The 20,047-nt window shown below is 42.9% G+C and overlaps 1 protein-coding gene across 3 annotated transcripts in view; it reads left to right on the top strand.

The window, feature by feature from the left end:
* Positions 1–20,001, top strand: part of podxl (podocalyxin-like) — a 32,072-nt gene extending 12,071 nt beyond the window's left edge. Inside the window, exons 2-9 of one of the 3 annotated variants that reach the window (XM_083999204.1) lie at positions 6,666–7,376; positions 7,449–7,583; positions 13,725–13,873; positions 13,966–13,989; positions 15,224–15,356; positions 15,445–15,488; positions 15,585–15,707; positions 17,674–20,001. In XM_083999204.1, coding sequence (XP_083855330.1) covers positions 6,666–7,376; positions 7,449–7,583; positions 13,725–13,873; positions 13,966–13,989; positions 15,224–15,356; positions 15,445–15,488; positions 15,585–15,707; positions 17,674–17,871 — 1,517 coding nt within the window. In that variant the 3' untranslated portion in view covers positions 17,872–20,001. Of the gene's footprint in view, positions 1–6,665; positions 7,584–13,724; positions 13,874–13,965; positions 13,990–15,223; positions 15,357–15,444; positions 15,489–15,584; positions 15,708–17,673 lie in introns of all 3 variants that reach the window. The other 2 variants (XM_083999203.1, XM_083999205.1) reach the window with 2 other exon arrangements.
* The last annotated feature ends 46 nt before the right edge of the window (positions 20,002–20,047 follow it).

Raw genomic sequence — 20,047 nt, 5'->3', positions numbered from 1 at the left:
AGGGATGCCGTCAAGCTGAAGAAGGAGTCCTACCGAGCCTGGCTAGCTCGGGGGACCCCCGAGGCAGCTGACGGGTACCGGCAGCCCGGGCGGTCACGGAAGCAAAAACTCGGGTCTGGGGAAAGTTCGGGGAGGCCATGGAAGAGGACTACCGGTCAGCCTCGAGGAAATTCTGGCAAACCATCCGGCGCCTCAGGAGGGGGAAGCAGTGCTCCGCCAACACTGTTTACAGTGGAGGAGGGGAGCTGTTGACCTCGACTGGGGATATCGTCGGGCGGTGGAAGGAATACTTCGAGGATCTCCTCAATCCCACTGACACGCCCTCCGCAGGGTGCTCGAGGGCGCATGGGAGTTTGCCCAACCAGTCCACATGTGTTTTGTGGACTTGGAGAAGGCTTTTGACCGTGTCCCACGTGGCATCCTGTGGGAGGTGCTCCGAGAGTATGGGGTCGGAGGCCCTCTGCTGAGGGCTGTACGGTCCCTGTATGACCGGAGCAGGAGCTTGGTTCGCATTGCCGGCAGTAAGTCAGACCCGTTCCCGGTGCGTGTTGGACTCCGGCAGGGCTGCCCTTTGTCACCGGTTCTCTTCATTATTTTTATGGACAGAATTTCAAGGCGCAGCCAAGTGCTGGAGGGGGTACGGTTCGGGAGCCACTTGATTTCATCTCTGCTTTTTGCAGATGATGTGGTCTTGTTGGCTCCCTCGAGCCAGGACCTTCAGCATGCACTGGGGCGGTTTGCAGCCGAGTGTGAAGCAGCTGGGATGAGAATCAGCACCTCTAAGTCCGAGGCCATGGTTCTCGACCGGAAAAAGATGGCTTGCACCCTCCAGGTCGGGGGAGAGTTCCTGCCTCAGGTGGAGGAGTTTAAGTATCTTGGGGTCTTGTTCACGAGTGAGGGTCTTGTTCACGCCCGAGTTGTATCGGTCCGTTGTGGTGAAGAAGGAGCTGAGCCGAAAGGCAAAGCTCTCGATTTACCGGTCGATCTACGTTCCCACCCTCACCTATGGTCATGAACTCTGGGTCATGACCGAAAGAACTGGATCCCGGATACAAGCGGCCGAAATGAGTTTCCTCCGCAGGGTGGCGGGGCGCTCCCTTAGAGATAGGGTGAGGAGCTCTGTCACCCGGGAGGAGCTCGGAGTAGAGCCGCTGCTCCTCCACATCGAGAGGAGCCAGCTGAGGTGGCTCGGGCACCTGTATCGGATGCCCCCTGGACGCCTCCCTCGTGAGGTGTTCCGGGCATGTCCCACCGGGAGGAGGCCCCGAGGAAGACCCAGGACACGCTGGAGTGACTACGTCACTCGGCTGGCCTGGGAACGCCTTCGGGTCCCCCCGGAAGAGCTGGAGGAAGTGTCCGGGGAGAGGGAAGTCTGGGGATCCCTGCTCCGACTGCTGCCCCCGCGACCCGGACTTGGATAATGCGGCGGACAATGGATGGATGGATGGATGGATGGCAATGGGCCAATTTGCAAAAATGTTGAACTATCCCTTTAAGGTCAAAAAATGTTTGTGAAACCTATACTGAAGTACAACACAAAATGCTCCACAGCCCACATTTAACAACTCTCCTCCTCTGAAACAACAAGGTTAAAATATTATGACTTTATTCTCGTAAATGTATGACTTTATTCTTGAAGTCTACGATTTTTTTTTCTCAGTGTGGCCCTAATACTTCGTCATATGAATGCCACAGCTTCTTTGAGTATTGTTGCTGACCATGTTATGGTTCGCCGTCCTTTAATGGAAGACAGTGAACCATAACATTGTTAAGCTTGATAAGGCTCCATGTCACAAAGCAAAAGTCACCTCCAACTGGTTTCAAGTGAATTCAGTAGAAAATCAGTAGAAAACCTGTGGCAGATCAGGACAGCTCCAATGTGCAGCTGGCGAATTGGCAAAATGATGTGAAGCTGTCCTTTCAACATGGAGCAGGAAGTCACAGGCAAGTTCCCAACATCTTAAGTCGACCAGATCAACAGAACTGTTTCCTGTCAGTGAGCCAAGATGTAGAGCAAGAAGCCAGGGAAAGGACAGCAGGTTGGTTCTCACACCTTGCTCTGTCTGACCCTCCACCGGAGCAAACAAGGATCCTTTTACAGTGTCCAGCAATGAAGTCCACACACACTGATAAACATAAGCTGAGGTCGGAGGTTGCTTACTCATATTGATTTGTGACTGATAGCTTGGTTGGAACATTTCTCACCTTTTGTATTCTTTTTATTAATAATCATTTAAGAGAAAACTGCAACAAAATGCCCTTTCACTTTTGTGCAGATCACATGCTGCCCTTTAAAGGAATTATTTTTTGTATCAAGCTATAAAAAGAAATGCTTTTACTCAAAACTAGAAGATTGCTTCAAGTCTTCAGTGAGTTGACGAAATGCAATGACTCCCCCCTCTCCCTCCTCCAAAGCATCAATAATTAAAGCAGAAGTAAGCAGAATATTTATGTTAATATAAGTCTTAAATAGTTATATCTTCCGACAGCAATCACTTATATAGAGTGTTTGGTCTGACACACGGGTCTGTCAGTCACTCTGCTCTGCTGTAAGCCGAGGAGAAAACTTTCCTTGTATCCTACAACCTTTATCCAATGAGGAGAGAGAACGGCATAAAGGGGCGGTCCTCTCTGTGTGTACAGCCAAGGGATGCGCGTGAATGTGGTGACGTAGGGACGAGGGCGGGGACTGCTAACTCCATCGGCTGACAAGAAGTTAGCCAAAACGACCGGATCGCTTACTTCTGCTTTAATTCAAACTAAACAATTCAAAAAATTGATGTAGAACCTAGTCCAACCCATTTTTTGCCATTCGGAGGAAATTGTCTACAGTTAATATACAAATATTATTAGTAGGACATCCAGTCATTTTTATAGTCAGATATTAGGCAGATGGAGCACTGCGGTCCAAGCTGCACTGACCTGCTCTTGGATCTTGAAGTAAACCTGAGCCACAGTATTTCATCTTCTTCTTCGCTATTTATAGTGAGCAGGACAGGATGCTGCACACAATAAACTTGGAAGCACCACACCCACAGCCACAGCCTACATCCAGTGCCATGTGAACAATCCTCCATGGCCACAGAACAATGGCCTTATCCCTCTGCTGTTTTCTGACCTCCACACACCAACATTGCATCCACACACACAGACACGCTCAATACACGTGTGGTAACAAATTCAAACAATTATGTTATGCAACACTTCCTTAGACTACCATAATGATGTTTTAGCATGTCTGCGTTTCTGCATTAGGCTACAAATAACATTCCGATTATTGCCAGACTTTTAAAGACTCTCACAGATATCCTGTTATTTCACAATCCTGAAGGTGTAGGGGCAGCCATTAAAGATGATAAAACCTAAATTTGCTGAATAAGAGAAAGAATCCCCCGTATCTGCTGATTTGATATAATAGAAAGAAAAATGAATAATAATCCTGCATTTCTGTACTCATTCACTAGTCAGATCAGTGGTTGCTATTGCTATAGCTACCATTAGCAGCAACAGCTGTTTATTCAGAAGAAGTGGCAATCAAACTGCCTTCCTTCACTTTCCAAAGGTGTCTGCATCTGCGTCCGCATCTGTGTCTGCGTCTGAAAGCAACATTAACTTTAACTTTTGTCTCTGTCTTGTCCCTTTGCCTCTTCTCCTGAAGTTAACATGCTAACCAGCTAGCCCTCCGAGCATCATGTAGTTTTCCGATAGCGACTCACTCTGTCCTGCAGACGTTATAATGTCAAAGGAAGGGTTATAAACTTTTGCTTTTTTTGGGCTTTTGCCTTTAATTGATGTGTAGTCAAGAGAGACAGGAAATGGGGAGGTAGACATGCAGCAAAGGGCCACCCAAATTGGGATTCCATACCTATAAACATGTTCCAGCAGCAATTAAGTAATGGACCAAATCTTTTACCATATATTTCAAAAGCTATATCAAACTGCAGGTCATTGATGTGTAGAGGTCAGCTGGGTCAGTTCAGTTGGGAGAAAGGACAAGGATTCCTGCACATATTTGGTTGGATGCAACATTTAAACTTACGCTTATGGAAGTTGAAGGCACTTTAATGATTTCACTGACCTCGCAGAATCATTAAAAATCCTTAGCACAATGTTGTGTTGTCGGTTAGCTGCAGTCAAATGAAATTATCTACATGAAACGGAAATAGAAACAGCATTTTAATGGACAAAGATCTCCCTCAGACCTTTATCAGTTTCCCTTCCCACAGCATGTGAACACAGCATAAGAGCCTGTTCTGGTCAAGTGGAGGCTGGAACAGCTGATCCTGTCCTGTCTCTGTTTAGCAGGGGCACATCTCTTATCAGACCACAGCCTGCCGCCCTGAACACTGTGACTAAGAGGGCAGGGCTGACTGACTAGGTGTCTGATCTACAGAACAAGTCCTCGTTGTCCCAAGGCTTTATGACCGATCAAATGCCAGATGAGTTCCTAGATGATTGGAGAACCCCATAAACGATCCAGAAATTGCATTGAGAATATTTTCCATTGCATAAAACAAAAGAAGTCCATCCAGTGTATATCATGGCTGTGTTGAATGGGATCTATAGGATCCTGAGGATTTCCCCTAATACCTGGAAGTATTTTACGCATTACATCATTTGGGCTAATGTTTCTAAACATCAGCTCAAATGACACATGCTGGTCAGTCGATAGAATTAGTACTTCTAGTGATCAGTTAATGTAATGTACTTAATTAATGTCTCTTTTTTCCCTTTTTTGCAACCCCCTCCCCCATGTATGACCTCTGCTGACCCAAGCTGTCACTGATACATCTGTTTCCTAGCGAGCGACAGCAGCCGCTGATCCTGCTGCTGTCAGTACCAGGGCTGTGTTTACCTCACCCACGCATTCTTTACCAAACCGCCTCCAGAGACACTTATTCATGGCTCCACCTGCAGCCTGACACATCAACACACACTGCATACCTGCACTGATTGATCACAGCAACAGACGTGTGTGTTTTGACTGGGAGCTGTCATTAGTTTCCTCACAATATCACCCACCTCCACATTTTCACTTAGCTCTGCTACTGAGAGCTTTAGCATCTTTTAGCTCTTGTTTTGGTTTATCTTCTCCAAAGCAAACAGCAGACAGACCCAGTCAGAGACCACTTGGTGAACTTGGCAGCAAAAGAGACAGATATTTCTCACAGGAGCTGGTGGAGACCAAAAACAGAGCTAAAAAGCAACTAATATTCATCAGATGGGTAGAAATACAATGTCAGGCGAACACAATCAGCTCCATGTGTTTCTCTATAACAGCCAAATGTGTAGATATGACTGATGGTTTGATCATTTGGGATTTTGTTTTCAGCTCCTTCACCAGAAAACGGATTGTTGGGTAAAGAAAGAAAAAGCACTGAGCTCTGAGAAAGTAGAGACAGGTAGAAGGGAGGGGTGAGTGTGCGCTAGTGTGAGAAACTACAGTGTTCATGTGTGAAGCCACCTGCAGCAGGGGGAATCTATGAGGGGCCGTACAAGCCATAATTAATTCTTTCACTCACACACACATACATTCTCCATACACATACATATATTTTCACTCACACATACATACATACATTCTCCTTAGACATACATACGTATATTTTCACTCACACACATACATACATTCTCCTTACACATATTTCACTCTCACACACATACATTCTCCTTTCACATAGATATATTTTCACTCTCACACACATACATTCTCCTTACATACATATATTTTCACTCACACATACATATATTTTCACTCTCATATTTATACATTTTCATACTAGAAGTAATATACAGTATGTATGTAAAACGAAAATGTATGTATGTGAGAGTGAAAATATATGTATGTGAAAGGAGAATGTATGTATGTGTGAGTGAAAGTATAGTGGAAACGGAAGGAGTATAGTGGAAACGGAAGGCAGCATTTATCGTCTACATACTCCGGTACAGTATAGGTGGCGGTATACACCTAATAATGTGTATGTATGTGTGAGTGAAAATATATGTATGTGTAAGGAGAATATATGTATGTGTGAGTGAAAATATATGTATGTGTAAGGAGAATGTGTGTGTGTGTGAGTGAAAGAATGAATTATGGCTTGTACGGCCCCTCATAATAATTCATTCTTTCACTCTCACACACATACATTCTCCTTACACATACATATATTTTCACTCACACATACATACATACTCCTTACACATACATATATTTTCACTCACACATACATACATTCTCCTTACACATACATATATTTTCACTCTCACACACATACATACATTCTCCTCACACATACATATATTTTCACTCTCACACACATACATTCTCCTTTCACATAGATATATTTTCACTCTCACACACATTCTCCTTACACATACATATATTTTCACTCACACATACATATGTTTTCACTCTCACATTTATACATTTTCATACTAGATGTAATATATGTATGTAAAACGAAAATGTATGTATGTGAGAGTGAAAATAAAGATAAAGATAGCCTACTTGATCGCAATTGGCCCTGTTATGGGTTTTATTTTTTGAAATCCAACAGGATCCAGATGGATTTAAGGAAGAATATGTATTTTCCACATAATGGTTTGTTTTAATGCTACCCATTTTTATATTGAAGCTGATCTTTTGTGTTTTTCTTTCACTCTAGGCTTCCTGTTCCAGAGTTTCTGTACAGCTGCATCAGATCCAGATCCCCCATCAGAAACAGGAGCTACATCAGATCCAGGTGCAGCGCTTCCATCAGACCCTCCTGCAGCGCTTCCATCAGACCCCCCTGCAGCGCTTCCATCAGACCCTCCTGCAGCGCTTCCATCAGACCCTCCTGCAGCGCTTCCATCAGACCCTCCTGCAGCGCTTCCAGGTGCAGCGCTTCCACATGCAGCGCCTCCATCAGACCCTCCTGCAGCGCTTCCATCAGACCCTCCTGCAGCGCTTCCAGGTGCAGCGCTTCCATCAGACCCTCCTGCAGTGCTTCCATCAGACCCTCCTGCAGTGCTTCCAGGTGCAGCGCTTCCATCAGACCCTCCTGCAGCGCTTCCATCAGACCCTCCTGCAGCGCTTCCATCAGACCCTCCTGCAGCGCTTCCAGGTGCAGCGCTTCCATCAGACCCTCCTGCAACGCTTCCAGGTGCAGCGCTTCCATCAGACCCTCCTGCAACGCTTCCAGGTGCAGCGCTTCCATCAGACCCTCCTGCAGCGCTTCCATCAGACCCTCCTGCAGCGCTTCCATCAGATCCAGGTGCAGCGCTTCCAACAGACCCAGGTGCAGCGCTTCCAACAGACCCAGGTGCAGCGCTTCCATCAGACCCTCCTGCAGCGTCTCCATCAGTCCCGAGTGCAGCGTCTCCATCAGTCCCAGGTGCAGCACTTTCATCAGTCCCAAGTGCAGCGTCTCCATCAGTCCCAGATGCAACACTTTCATCAGTCCCAGGTGCAACACCTTCATCAGACCCAAGTCCAGCACCTTCATCAGTCTCAGGCGCAGCATCCGCCTCAGACCACACACAGGCCTCAGCAAGAACACAGCCCACATCTCATACCAAGATCTATTCCAACACAGATAGAAGTAAGTTCTCCAGTCAATTCACCATATGACATGACAGCTATTGGGTGGTGTTTGTAAAGCAGCTCATGCTAAAAATGACAGCAGGAATTCTGGGTTTAAAGGGATAGTTCAACATTTTGGCAAATTGGCCCATTGCCATAATCCCTAGTATTAGGAGTAGGTTCATTACCTTTAATTGTCGGTGCAAGCTATTTTTAGAACAGCGGAGCTTAACCGTGAGCTGCTCAAAGCTACGCTACGGAGGCTAATGGGATTTCTTGGTTTCCCTCATCAAACTCATCAAATACACAATCCAATGACTCCAAAACGCTCTGGTGGACAAGTTGTGACCTGCACATTCACCACGCTATGAGATAATAACAGAACGTTACCAGACAGAGTTGTTTCCATGGTAAATTCATACAAAACTGCTGATGCGCGTTCCAGTCGGGGGCGGTTTTTCGGCAAGCAGTCTCTGCATTTTCCTCGAAACGTTATTATCTCATAGCATGGTGAATGTGCAGGTCACAACTTGTCCACCAGAGCGTTTTGGAGTTGTTAGGGTCCGGGCAGCTAAGCTGCCGGGACACTATTGTATTCCTAATTGTTCTTCCTCTCTGCCATTTTCTTTATTCTCTTTTTATATTCTTACTAATTTCCGCCTTTTTACGGTCTTCTTCTAGTCCTTCATACTTTGTGCTATTTCAACAATTCATACATCAAATCGTGCAGCTTTTTCTGGACATTATCAGAATGATTTTTCACTTTTCAACTATTCATACTTTTGCAATATTCAACTATTTCTGATTTTTTTTGGCCCATAGAGAATGCATTGGAACAGTCTTGAAACTCTTCAACTCTTCTTACTTCTTTCAGCCTCTAAAGCTTCAGCATACTTTCAGCTAGAGTCACACTGGTCTTCTGGCTAACAATCTGGTCAAAAATGCAAAGAGATTTAGAGAATAATTTAAAATATTTTTTAAATGCAGCCTGGGTGCTCTCTCTCTGCCATCCACCCCAATGCAATTTTTTCACAGCAGAGTAGAAGGAGCTCAACTGTGTGTGTCAGCCACTTTGAACTTTAACCAATACCACTTGGTCCGGTCACATGAGCAAACTTGATAATGCATACAGTATACGCCCCCACCTATTCTCTTTACCTCTTTCAATCTTGGTTTGTGTTAACATGTTTCTTGTTTATACCACTGAACAGATTGATTTGCACTGGAACTTTGAAAACCAAGAACGCAGCAGAGAAAAGCAAAGCTCTTGAATATGCACAGGCTTAAAGGTGTACAGAAAAGAAAATTGAATTTGAGCCCACTTTGGGTCATAAAATTAATGTGATAACTCATCTTTCAGACGTTGTAGGCCAAACTTTGTGCAAAATTCTATTTTTGAGTAAATCCGGGATGAAAGTGTGTATTTTTTTTTTCGCATTGGATAATGCAGGCGCACGGATTATACGTCAGCCTGTACACGATTCACCAGCCACTGATATTGGATCCGTCATCCGTCATTCAACGTCTGAGACACGCACACACACACGGAGCTCGGGCTCGCCCCAAGCTTTGAATATCCCGCCCGCTCGATAACGACCAATCAAATTCGTTTTCCTCACTCGGGTAAACTCGTGTTGCAGCTCGTGACAACTCGGCGCGACAAACAGGACAAACGGCCATTTCTGTACACCTTTAAAGCTCTTGAATGATTTGTATCCATCATTTCTTGTCCTGCGCTGCCCTCTGATGGATGTGACAGGCAGAATTCACCTCCCCTCCCCCGCCCTCAATTGGTTGCAGGTGTTCATTATCACATTAATTACTTGTACCACAGTTTGCCGCACATCATCACATTACAATGAATGACAACAGGCTTGTCTCTCTGTGGCCGAGTGGCAGAATAAAGGTTTAGTGATCATGACGTCATGGGTTCGATTCCTACCTCAGTCATGTCCCATTATTGCTTGACTTTTCATTCCAACTATTCAGCTGTCATTGGACAGTCTTTGATTCCTCACAGTATAAAGCTCATTGTAACTCAGGTCCTCTGTGGCCATATGCAGGGCCGGCCCGTGGCATAGGCCGTATAGGCAAATGCTAAGGGCGCCGTCCATCCAGGGGAAATGGAAAAGAAAAAAAAGTGTAACTTTCACTATTTTTTATAACTAGTTGACTTGGTAGGCTACTATTATTTCTTAATACAAAAAATAATCCCACGTTAATTTAAATGCAAAGCAATACCTATTAAAAAGTAATAATAGCCTATAATATGTTACAACCTTACTAAGTCGCCCCCCCCCCCCCCTCTCTCCCCCACATGCCCATTGGTACTGCCTGTCAGTGCCCGATCCGTACCCGGAACACGATCCGTTCCAGCGCTTCTGCGCATGCGCCGTTTTACGGCATTAGCTTCAAAGCTATGCTAACTGATAGCCTAGCAGTTGAGCAGCTAAAAGTCCGCCGTAGCGTTGTTAAAACGTCACTTTATTAATTTTAAATATTTTTTCATGCGAGAAAGTCACAGTTTAGAGTCCTAATCTGTGGTCAGTTTATCCAACTGACGTCTGTTTGGAAGTTTGCTCCGGTTTTGGGAGAAGTGCAGAGCTAGCTGGGAGCATAGCTGGGAGTAGCCACCGGGAGCTAACGTTAGCTCTCTGCTCGGCTCATCTCAGATGGCAGCAGCCGGCCGGCTGAGGTGATTGACCGGTCACCCAGACGTCGTCATGCCGGTGGAGAAAGCGAGCAGATTAATTTATGGTCTCATTGATTAGTTTGTGTAAATGAAAAGTGAAGCTTCAGGAGGAGCTGGTCAGAGGAGCAGTGCTGACTTGCTGCTGTCTGTATGTGCAGAAATCATCACATTTACATCAATAAATAAATGTTTTACAATTAACTGATCGGTCTACATTACATTTAATTTAATCAGAAATAGAACAGAGGGGAATTCGTTGCGACGTGCTTGTGTTTTTCCTCATAGAACGTCTCTGTTTTCATCCATATCCGCGGTGTCTGCCGTAAACTAAAAGAAGGGGGGAGTGCGCATGTGCGTGCGCATGCGCAGAAGCGTCCTGGAACGGATCGTGTTCTGGGTACGGATCGGGCACTGACACTGCCCTCCGCTCTCCCCGCAGTCACACACAGCAGAGGTACCTGTCTGCAGTGGGAATGCTCTCAAGCTGTTTTCTTGTTAGAAACGCCACATTTTTAATTAGATGTGTGGATACTTGGTTGCATTAATCCTCAAAGTCGGCGCAAATGCCAGCTCGTTTGCGCGACCGTCTCGGTATATTTTTGTTTATATTTCGGTCATTTTACGCCGCCCTTGACGACCTGTCAATCAAAAGAACAGCTGTGAAGAGCTTCGAACCCGCAGAATCGTTAGGAGAGAGAGGGAGAAAAAGTGAGGAGGATGACGGTGCTTCAGAGGCTGAAAGTTTTGACTCATTTGATGAGGAAGATATTGAAAAAAAGAAGAGAGAGTTGAGACTTCAGCCTGCTTAGACAGCAGGGCCACAGCTCCAGCTCTGTATACAGACCACTGAGCTCTCAAACCATTTTTTTTAACCTCTCAAACAGCACCACAGTGACAACACATGGAGGGTACATTATATAGGTTAAATATTGTACATTTTGTGTTTTTTGTCTGTTTAGTTGATATTTTGTTTGGAGAAAAAAAGCTAATTTCTCATTTAGGGCTACACACATCTCATGAAGTTTGAAATGTAATGTTATGTCAATATTTAGCTTCTTTTATTTTACATTTGAGACATTTGGTGAAAATAGAATGACAGATAACATTTATGCTCACAAAGCAATTTAACAAAATTTCATTTTAACTTGTTTTCCACACTTACAGTATCTATTAGCCTTTATTCAGACAGTATATTCAACTGCTTTTGTGAAGCTAAGACTTATACCCATTTCAAGCATCACAACAGGTTATTCTCATGACTGTAGAGAGACTAATTTTTTTCATGTCTTCACCCAGGATTTACTCAATGAAATTTTACTGAATGTTGTGCAAGTTGTGTATCTTGGGGTCAGAGGGGGCATACAGATACACTGCTACATGTACGTTATCATTATAATCATTATTGATCATTGTTTGGAGGGGGGGGGGGCCTGGGAGTAATCTCGCCTAGGGCACCAAAATGGCTAGAGCCGGGCCTGGCCATATGGTTAGTGTGTCAGGTTACCACTCATGAAGTTGTGGGTTCAATTCCTGCCTTGGACATGTTTCTTGCAAGTCATTCCGCATGTCATTGTCAATTTATTCATGCAGCATGGTTCAGCAATGGCTTTCAGCATTCACACGAATTTTCCGTTAGGAAATGCTGTTTCTAGTATTGCTTGACTTTTCATTCTTTTTCTGGACATTATCGGAATGACTTTTCTCTTTTCAACTATTCATACTGTTTGCAATATTCAACTATTTACACAGTCTTTGATTCATCATAGTATAAAGCTCATTGTAACTCAGGTCCTCTGTGGCCTTTGAACCTCATTTGCTTCCACATACTTTTACCTACAGACTTCATTCAAATTCTGAGCTGTAGACAAACTTCTAATGTATTCAACCTGTGTACAACTTTTTCATAGCTTGTACCATTTTTGAGATACAATCCTTTAAAAGCACATGTGCATTTCTGACAAATTTCACACTTTTCAATGAGTGTGTATTGCATTGGCCAGAGTGAGTGACATCTTCGTCAGAGTGCAGCAGATCCAAAAAAGCGACTAGAGCTTTTCTTCTGAAACTGCCACCAAAGCTACAAATGACACTCTACACACAAGGATTGGCCACAGTTTGTAGCCACACTTGCCTTCTTGATAACAATCTGGTCAAAAATGCAAAGAGATTTAGAGAATAATTTAAAATATTTTTTGAATGCAGCCTGGGTGCTCTCTCTGCCATTCACCCCAATGCAATTTTTTTCACAGCAGAGTAGAAGGAGCTCAACTTTGTAATGCACTGGAATGGGCATTATACTTTGTTTGAATTCACCAAGAAATAGTCTTTTTTATTGCACACATGGAAGCAACGTGTGTCTGTGTTTTGCCCCATCTCTCCAATATAATCATGTGTATCTTTGCCAAAATTGCATATAGATGCTTGTTCGCTGCTATATGGTCATGTAACAGCAAGTGCCTCCATTTCCAGGTGATGATATAGCTTCTACAACTTGCTGTATGTTTTATTGAATTGAATGACTTCATGGTTTATAGTCATACAAAGCACAATCGTTTCCATACAAGCAAAGGTGTTGCAACAGAACAGGCTACCCAGCAATTGCTGGGGCCCCAATCTGAAGGGGGCTCCCAGAGACAGCTGATATTGGTCCGTATCAAAGACAACCTGATGTTGCCAATGGCTATACGTACTGTAGTATGTTACTGCTACCAATGCCAATGTTAACTTTCTCCCATTAGCAAGAGAATAATGCATTTGTTGGCCCCTCTTGTCTGGGGCCTCCAGAATGTCTGAAAACAGCCCTGTATAAAAGCCATAGACTGTAAAAAGAATGGACGTAGCGTCCGTGACGTCACCCATTGGTTTTGGGGAGTCGTTTTTGAGACTCAAATATGGCGGCCTGAACAGCGCCATGTTGGATTGGCCGGCCGAGAACCCGCCCACTGGCCTCGAAGCAGCCTGTCTCCGGACCTGTCACTCAACGTTTCCGCGCCCTAATTGGCCAGAGTTTTAACCTAATAACAGTAAAATGGTAGAGTTAAAAAAAAATTCACCCCCCTCAGAGTGTGTGCAGGGGTAGAAACTAACGGTTGAGACCAAAAAACGTTCTGACACCAGGCTTTTAACATGTTTATTGAGGATGTAAAGTCGTCGATTTTAACATGGGGGTCTATGGAGAATGCTGCTTTCTGACACCAGCCCCCAGAGGAAGCCGGGGGGATTGCAGTTTTTTGAACGCGGAAGTGAGCTTCACTTCTCAGACCGACAACTGCCCCCTTGATAAAAGCTTATCTGCTGCATGACGGTGACATCTATCTGATACATTTTCAGACAGACCTGACACTTGAGTTTTAATCGGGTAGTCCTACTGAGATCAAGATCAGAGCACATACATACGTTACTTACTGTATTCTTTTCCAGCAACTGACTCAAGTAGAGAAGTAAATAAAATGACTGTGATATTTTCAGCGTCAGGGGCCCTGGTGACGAGTGCCCCGGTGATCCCCAGCAGCCTCAACCCCAACACCGTGGCCAAACCAAGTTCTCCAGCGACTGACAACCAACTTGAAACCACCAACTCAGTCCCCACCAAGACACCTCAGCAGCAGAGTCTAATTGTACGTACTGTAACACAGATGTGTTTTTATTGCACCAGCATGACTGATGACTTTTGACTGACTTTTATTCTCTCTCTCTTTTTTTTCTGCAGTATTCCCTAAACAGTGATGCTCCGGTAAGACTTTTGCTTTTGTTTGAGCTGAGTATCTTTAAAATCTGACAGGCTAGGACCCACATCCATGGAATAATTAAAACAGAAGTCTCTTCCATCCTCTGCTATTGTCCCATCAGTGGAGACAGACAGGCCCACACCCCTCCATCCTTTTCCTCACTCATGTTTATTCTCAAAGATGTCTTCCTTTTAGAGATATTATTAAACAGTGCAGCGGACTGTAGGAAGAAGAACAATCAGACATGTTGGTTTGATACCGTTACATCCTTTTAGGGTGTGGCGACTTCTATATCAGTTACCGGTGCAATGTAGAGATTATCTTTTTGTTTATTTCCTGAAAAGGTAACAAAAAGTACTCATTTAATTATAGCAGCACTGGTGCTCAACAAACATATGCATTGAAGGTTAAAAGTGTCAGTTTGAATTTGATTGTATCCCTCTGAGAACATAGCCTCATTGTTTCCAAAACTATCAAATAGTTTGACAGTGGAAATGAAACCAAGGTGTAATGTAATAATAACCACAACAATAATAATTCTTAAGCATTTTTCCTAAAAAAAAAAAAAAGTGGTAATTAAGAGGATTAAAAACATTGTATCATGTAAAAAATATTGTATTGTATAAAAATATGATTTAATTTTAATTGTTTTCTCAGTTGAGTTTCCTAGATATTATTGGGGGGAAAAAAGTGTATTTTTTGATTCCAGATTGAAATAAGTGCGAAAGGAGTATGAAAGGAGTGCACTTTTTATTTCAAAACATTATAGTGCATGTTACAGTTACGTTTTCAGAAGTAATGTGACCAAAACAGTGGGTGGATCTCTGAGCTGAACAGACTCTGTATTTCCAGAAGCACAGGAAGAAGTGAAGTTTGCTATTTTATTAAAAAAAAAAAAAAAAGGATTCCAGTCCCTGCGTGGAAAGAGTGTATTAGTGGGAACCCTTCCTGCCTTTCACCGGTTTCCTTCGTTCCCACACCTCTTTCATACTCTCTCTCTCTCTCTGTTAGCCTATACACATAATACACCAGAAATAATCCTCACATCAGAGCACAGGAAGATATGACCTCAGCGGTGACCTCTGACATTCCTGTGCTCACTTCCTGACTGTATCGTTGAGGCTTGTTGGAGACGTTGATCAGCTCATGAATTATTTATGGCGACGTAAGAAATGTGATGCGGAAAAACGTGTGATTTATTTTTTCTTTTTTTAACATTTTGATATTTATCTTCACAAGACTGAACACAAAGCATTGGTGGAGGTGTGCAAGCGGGTGTTGGCAGATTTGCAAGAGGGAACCTGCATCGTAAACTGGACGCAGCATGACAACGGCAAAGTTGAGTTTGATTCGGTGATGATAAGTGGCAAAGGTACAGCCCCTCCCCCTCTTTTTTATTAAAAACGTATTTGTAAGAATGATATAATTTGAACTGAAATAAATCAATATTTCATTTACAGTGAAAACCGACTTGGCAAACCAGTATTATGAGGAAGCCACCCAGGTAAGGGTCCGTGTTGCATTGAGCACGTGCAAACACCTCATTGTGTTAAATTCCTGAGTGTGAAGAAAACCCTGGTGTCGCTGTGTTGTCCAACAGAATAAAGCAACAGATAACAAAACCCTGATCGCCATCCTGGCCTCCTGCGGAGCTCTGCTCATCATGATCGTCATCCTGGCCGTCTGCGCCTCCCACCACCGCAAACCCTTCAACGAGAACCAGGTCAGAGTTCAGACACAGCAGGATTGTTTTACCATTGTTTTACCTGTCATGTTCTTTTTGCCTTTTGACCTGAGGAGATGGAGAGCTAATCTGTAGCATCCAACACCTGAACATCTCAACATTCACTAGAGTTCTAGATAGATCCTCATGCTCATCTTGTGCCTGTTCAGACTACTCATATGCTGTGATGCCTCTGGTGTCCCCTTCCCTTTTCCTCTAGCACCACCATCAGGTCAACAGTTGAATTTATCCAGGACTGAAGTGCTAAAGAACTAACTAATCAGAAAATACAGACATCAGCAGACTGGCATGTTAAACTGAGTGAATATTGTATAGATAGGAGTAGTATGGGAAAGAGTTAAATAAGACATACATCTTTTTTGTCAGAGTTGTGAAATACAATGATTTTTTAGTTATTTATTTATTTACTTATTTAGTAAGATGATTTTTTTTCTTTTCTTTTTCCTAAATTGAAAAGTGAGGATTGTGATCTCTAAACAATAGACTAAACATAATCTGTTATTCATCATCATGTAAAGGGCCAAAATCAAACTTCAGATCTAGTAACTGTCAATTTGCTGTTGGAAGTCACACTTGACGAATCAAGTTGTTCTTATCCACAGCTGCTGATATCACAAAGACTGACAGGGATATTTGTCATTTTCAATTCCATGTCATCAACACAAAATTTTAAAGTTTGAAACAAGTTTCAACAGGATTTAAAGTGTGAAACTAAGGTGTTTCACGCTGGTGTTTTTTGAGCGCGGACGCAGATTGAGCACAGCAGCTACTTTCAAAGAGCAGTAGGTTTAAAGGCCTAGTGTGTAAAAATTGGCAAGGTTTATTGGCAAAACCTGAATATACCAAAATTATAATAATAATAATAATTTGTTTTGTTTTCGTAGCCTTATTATTATTCTTTTATATAGCAAGGGTCTTGCTTTAGAGCAGTGGTTCCCAACCTTTTTTTGCACAAATTTTGGGCAACCCCGCTGTCAATCAAGATTTATATTCAGTAAAGTGAAAGTATAGAATACAGTTGTTTAAGATTGTGTTTGGTATTTTTGATCATAATTTTAAAATGAATAATAATAAGTTAAAAAAAAATATATCAGTAATTTTTTATAATCAATTACTACTAGACATTTCAGCCGATCCCATGTGAATTCCAGGCGACTCCACATGGGGTCCCGACCCCAAGGTTGAAAAACACTGCTTTAGAGTGTCGCCATCTTGTGCTGCCATGTTTGTATGGCAGCCCGGACGGATTAATCCAGCCAGCCAGAGAGCACGTTTTACGAGTTTCACATTAATAAAGAAGAAGGTGAAAGGAAAAAAGGAGGAGGAAACAGCAGACATGTCGTAAAATGGTTTAGATCTTCACCTCATCGCTCGATGCTCCTATAATCCTCCCAGTCGTGGTAAACACGTTAGGGCACTGTCACTTTGCTGATGGGAGTGGTGAGTGCGAGCAAATGAGTGAGCGAGTGTGCAAACTAGAATCTGAATGCTGGATATCACTGTTTTCCCCCAATTTTACACACTGGACCTTTAACAAAATGAAAAACAGTGAATCTTTAAATGTGACCTCATCTAACAGAGGCAAACAAAAACAAGCTCCTATCAAATCTCCCAGCCTTCCTCTCACCACTCATATGACCTTCGTCTGCAGTCCAGAATAATGTCCCGTCTCTGCCTCCATGTCCTGTTAGATTGAATCACATTATTTAATCATCAATCAAATTCACGTCTCAAAAACATGCTGGAACTTTTTTGTCTTTTTTTTTTTTTTTTTGAACAACTGTTTTTATTGGCATAATTTTCATATATCAAGGTCAAATATTATCAACAGTACAAACATTTAAAACGTTTTTGTCTTTTAAATAAAACCACAACATTTGAAGGTCACATCAGGTGGTGTGACCTGCTCTCACCTCCACCTCTTTTTCCTCTTTAACCTCTGCAGCAGCACCTCACGGAGGAGCTGTGCACGGTGGAGAACGGTTACCACGACAACCCCACGCTGGAGGTGATGGAGGTGCAGCCGGAGATGCAGGAGAAGAAGACGGTGCTGAACGGAGAGTTCAACGACAGCTGGATCGTCCCCTTCGACAACCTGAAGGACGAAATGTGCCAGCCCGACGAGGAGGACACACACCTTTAAACGGACCCGGGGACGAAGGGAGAGAAGAGGAAGAGGAGGAAGAAAAGGAGGAGGAGGAGGAGATAGCAACAGGACGTGGCTTGTTCAAGCTCAAACAAACAAAAGAATCCACACCTGCCTTTACATCACACTCTCCTGACGCCGGGATCGTGATCGCGTAGCCACAGAAGACTTTCTCACATAGAAATACATCCCATAGAGCAGCCACAGCTCCTCACCTGCTCTGTTTGATGCGCTTCTGCTGCATCTTGGTGAAACTGAAATGAGAATCAAAAATCAAACACTGTGATGAAGAAAAATCCGTACAATCAGACGCAGAGGCCTTGAAAACACAATGTTTTAACGCTCAGTGCCTTTATACAGTAGATTAGTGTTAAAGATCCCATAATGTCACATTTCCTGTGTTTTAGTCAAAGGTTTGATAGATAGATAAGAAAACATATTTGTGGTTTTAAGTCTTAGAAACCATCTAAGTGTAGTTTTACGTCTCTTCTCTATGGAGCATCACTAACAACAGGTTTATAACCAGTGAAACTAGCTTTATAATCAAAAACAGACGGACATCTACCTTTATACAATAAGGGACCTGCAATATAAGTGTGGCTTCCTCCAGAGCACAGTTCAAAGATGTTAGTCAAATGTATTTCATTCACATTTGTTTTTCTAAAAACTCAGAAGGAGTGTGTCCTCTCCTCTGCTGGTCTGAACCAAGCACCTGTTTGTACAGTATTTTTTACATCTTAACTTCTGTGTGTGTGAAGGAGCCGGCGGATCTGGAAAACTGATCTGTGTGTGTTATAATAAGAAGATCAGATGATCGGATCAGTAACAACATCGTCAGTAACTAACTTAGATAGATGACCTCAGGAGCTGAAAGAGTCCTGGTGATATTCCATGTGTGTGTGTGTGTGTGTGTGTGTGGACTACAAGGAGACGTCCAGTGGCTGTGAGAGCTGCACTGGTACAACGGAGCACTAACAGAAGCAACTTGCCCATAAAGACACTGGGTGTATAGATGTAATCCAAATAACAACATATTGACTTTACGGAGGCCCAGAGGGGACAGATCACTGGTGCATCTTGTCTCAATATGCAACATTGATTTGAAATTGTTTCCATCACAACAATCACGAGCAAATGCTCCAGGTTATGACTCATTATTTGAAACAACAGTGGAGTGGTAGAGAGGAAACAGTAAGACAGTTAATCAATTAGCCAATTGGCAGGGAATTCAGTGAAAATCTGATCATGAATTAATCTTTTCAGCAGAAGTTCACAGGTTCCAGCTTCAGATGTGAATTGCCGCTGCTTTTCTTTGTCATCTACAATATTATATATAATATAATATATATAATTATAGTCTTTAGGTGCTGGGTTCGTGCATAGACAAAACTGGATATTTGATTTTATATTACCAAATTATGATCAAAACAAAAAAATGACAGATGTCAATATTGAGGATAACTGTAGGTTGCAGTCTGGTCCCTCTGGGCTTCCATAGTGGAGGAACTAGCTCAGTATTCATTAAGAAAACAAACTGATGACATGTTTTAATCAAGAATAAGACAAAATGTAACAAGGATAAAAGTGGACTGATAAAGCTGATATTGATCATTTCAGACTGTGCCAGGGACTCGGTGCAGATCTGATAAAGATGCTGTAAATAGTGTGTAAATTGTGTTTTCTTCTCTGTTGCTGATTGTCATTGTTGCTGGAAGGGTTGAGCCATCTGACACTGTAAGATGTCTTGATAAAAACCCAGCAGCTAAACACTTTTTAAAAAAGGAAATTTTGAATAATGTTTTGTTAATTTTAAATAATGTACTTCCCTTCAAACTGAGTAAAAAGTTTAAATATATATATATTTACTTCCACTTCAAACTATATACATGTGAGACCATCACTGGGCACTCCAATCCATCTATTGTGTGTATGTGTATGTATTTGTGTGTGTCTACACCTTCACTTTTATTATAGCGGTGTCGTTTTCACGTTAGTACTTGTAAGTATCAGTATTTGATGTATTTATGGTTTGTTTGCTGCTGAAGGCAAACAGCAGGGGTCTGACACACTGGAAGCTGTAAAACTGTTGATCGCCATGGCGGCGGCTCTATTTCAGGTTTGCAAATAAATGAACGTTTTTTTTTCCACTTGTTCTCTGCAGTTTTCTCTGGGT

The sequence above is a fragment of the Trachurus trachurus genome, assembly GCF_905171665.1.
Source record: "Trachurus trachurus genome assembly, chromosome: 23".
In the NCBI taxonomy this organism is placed as follows: Eukaryota; Metazoa; Chordata; class Actinopteri; order Carangiformes; family Carangidae; genus Trachurus; species Trachurus trachurus.
This window is presented reverse-complemented; position numbering and strand designations above follow the sequence as displayed.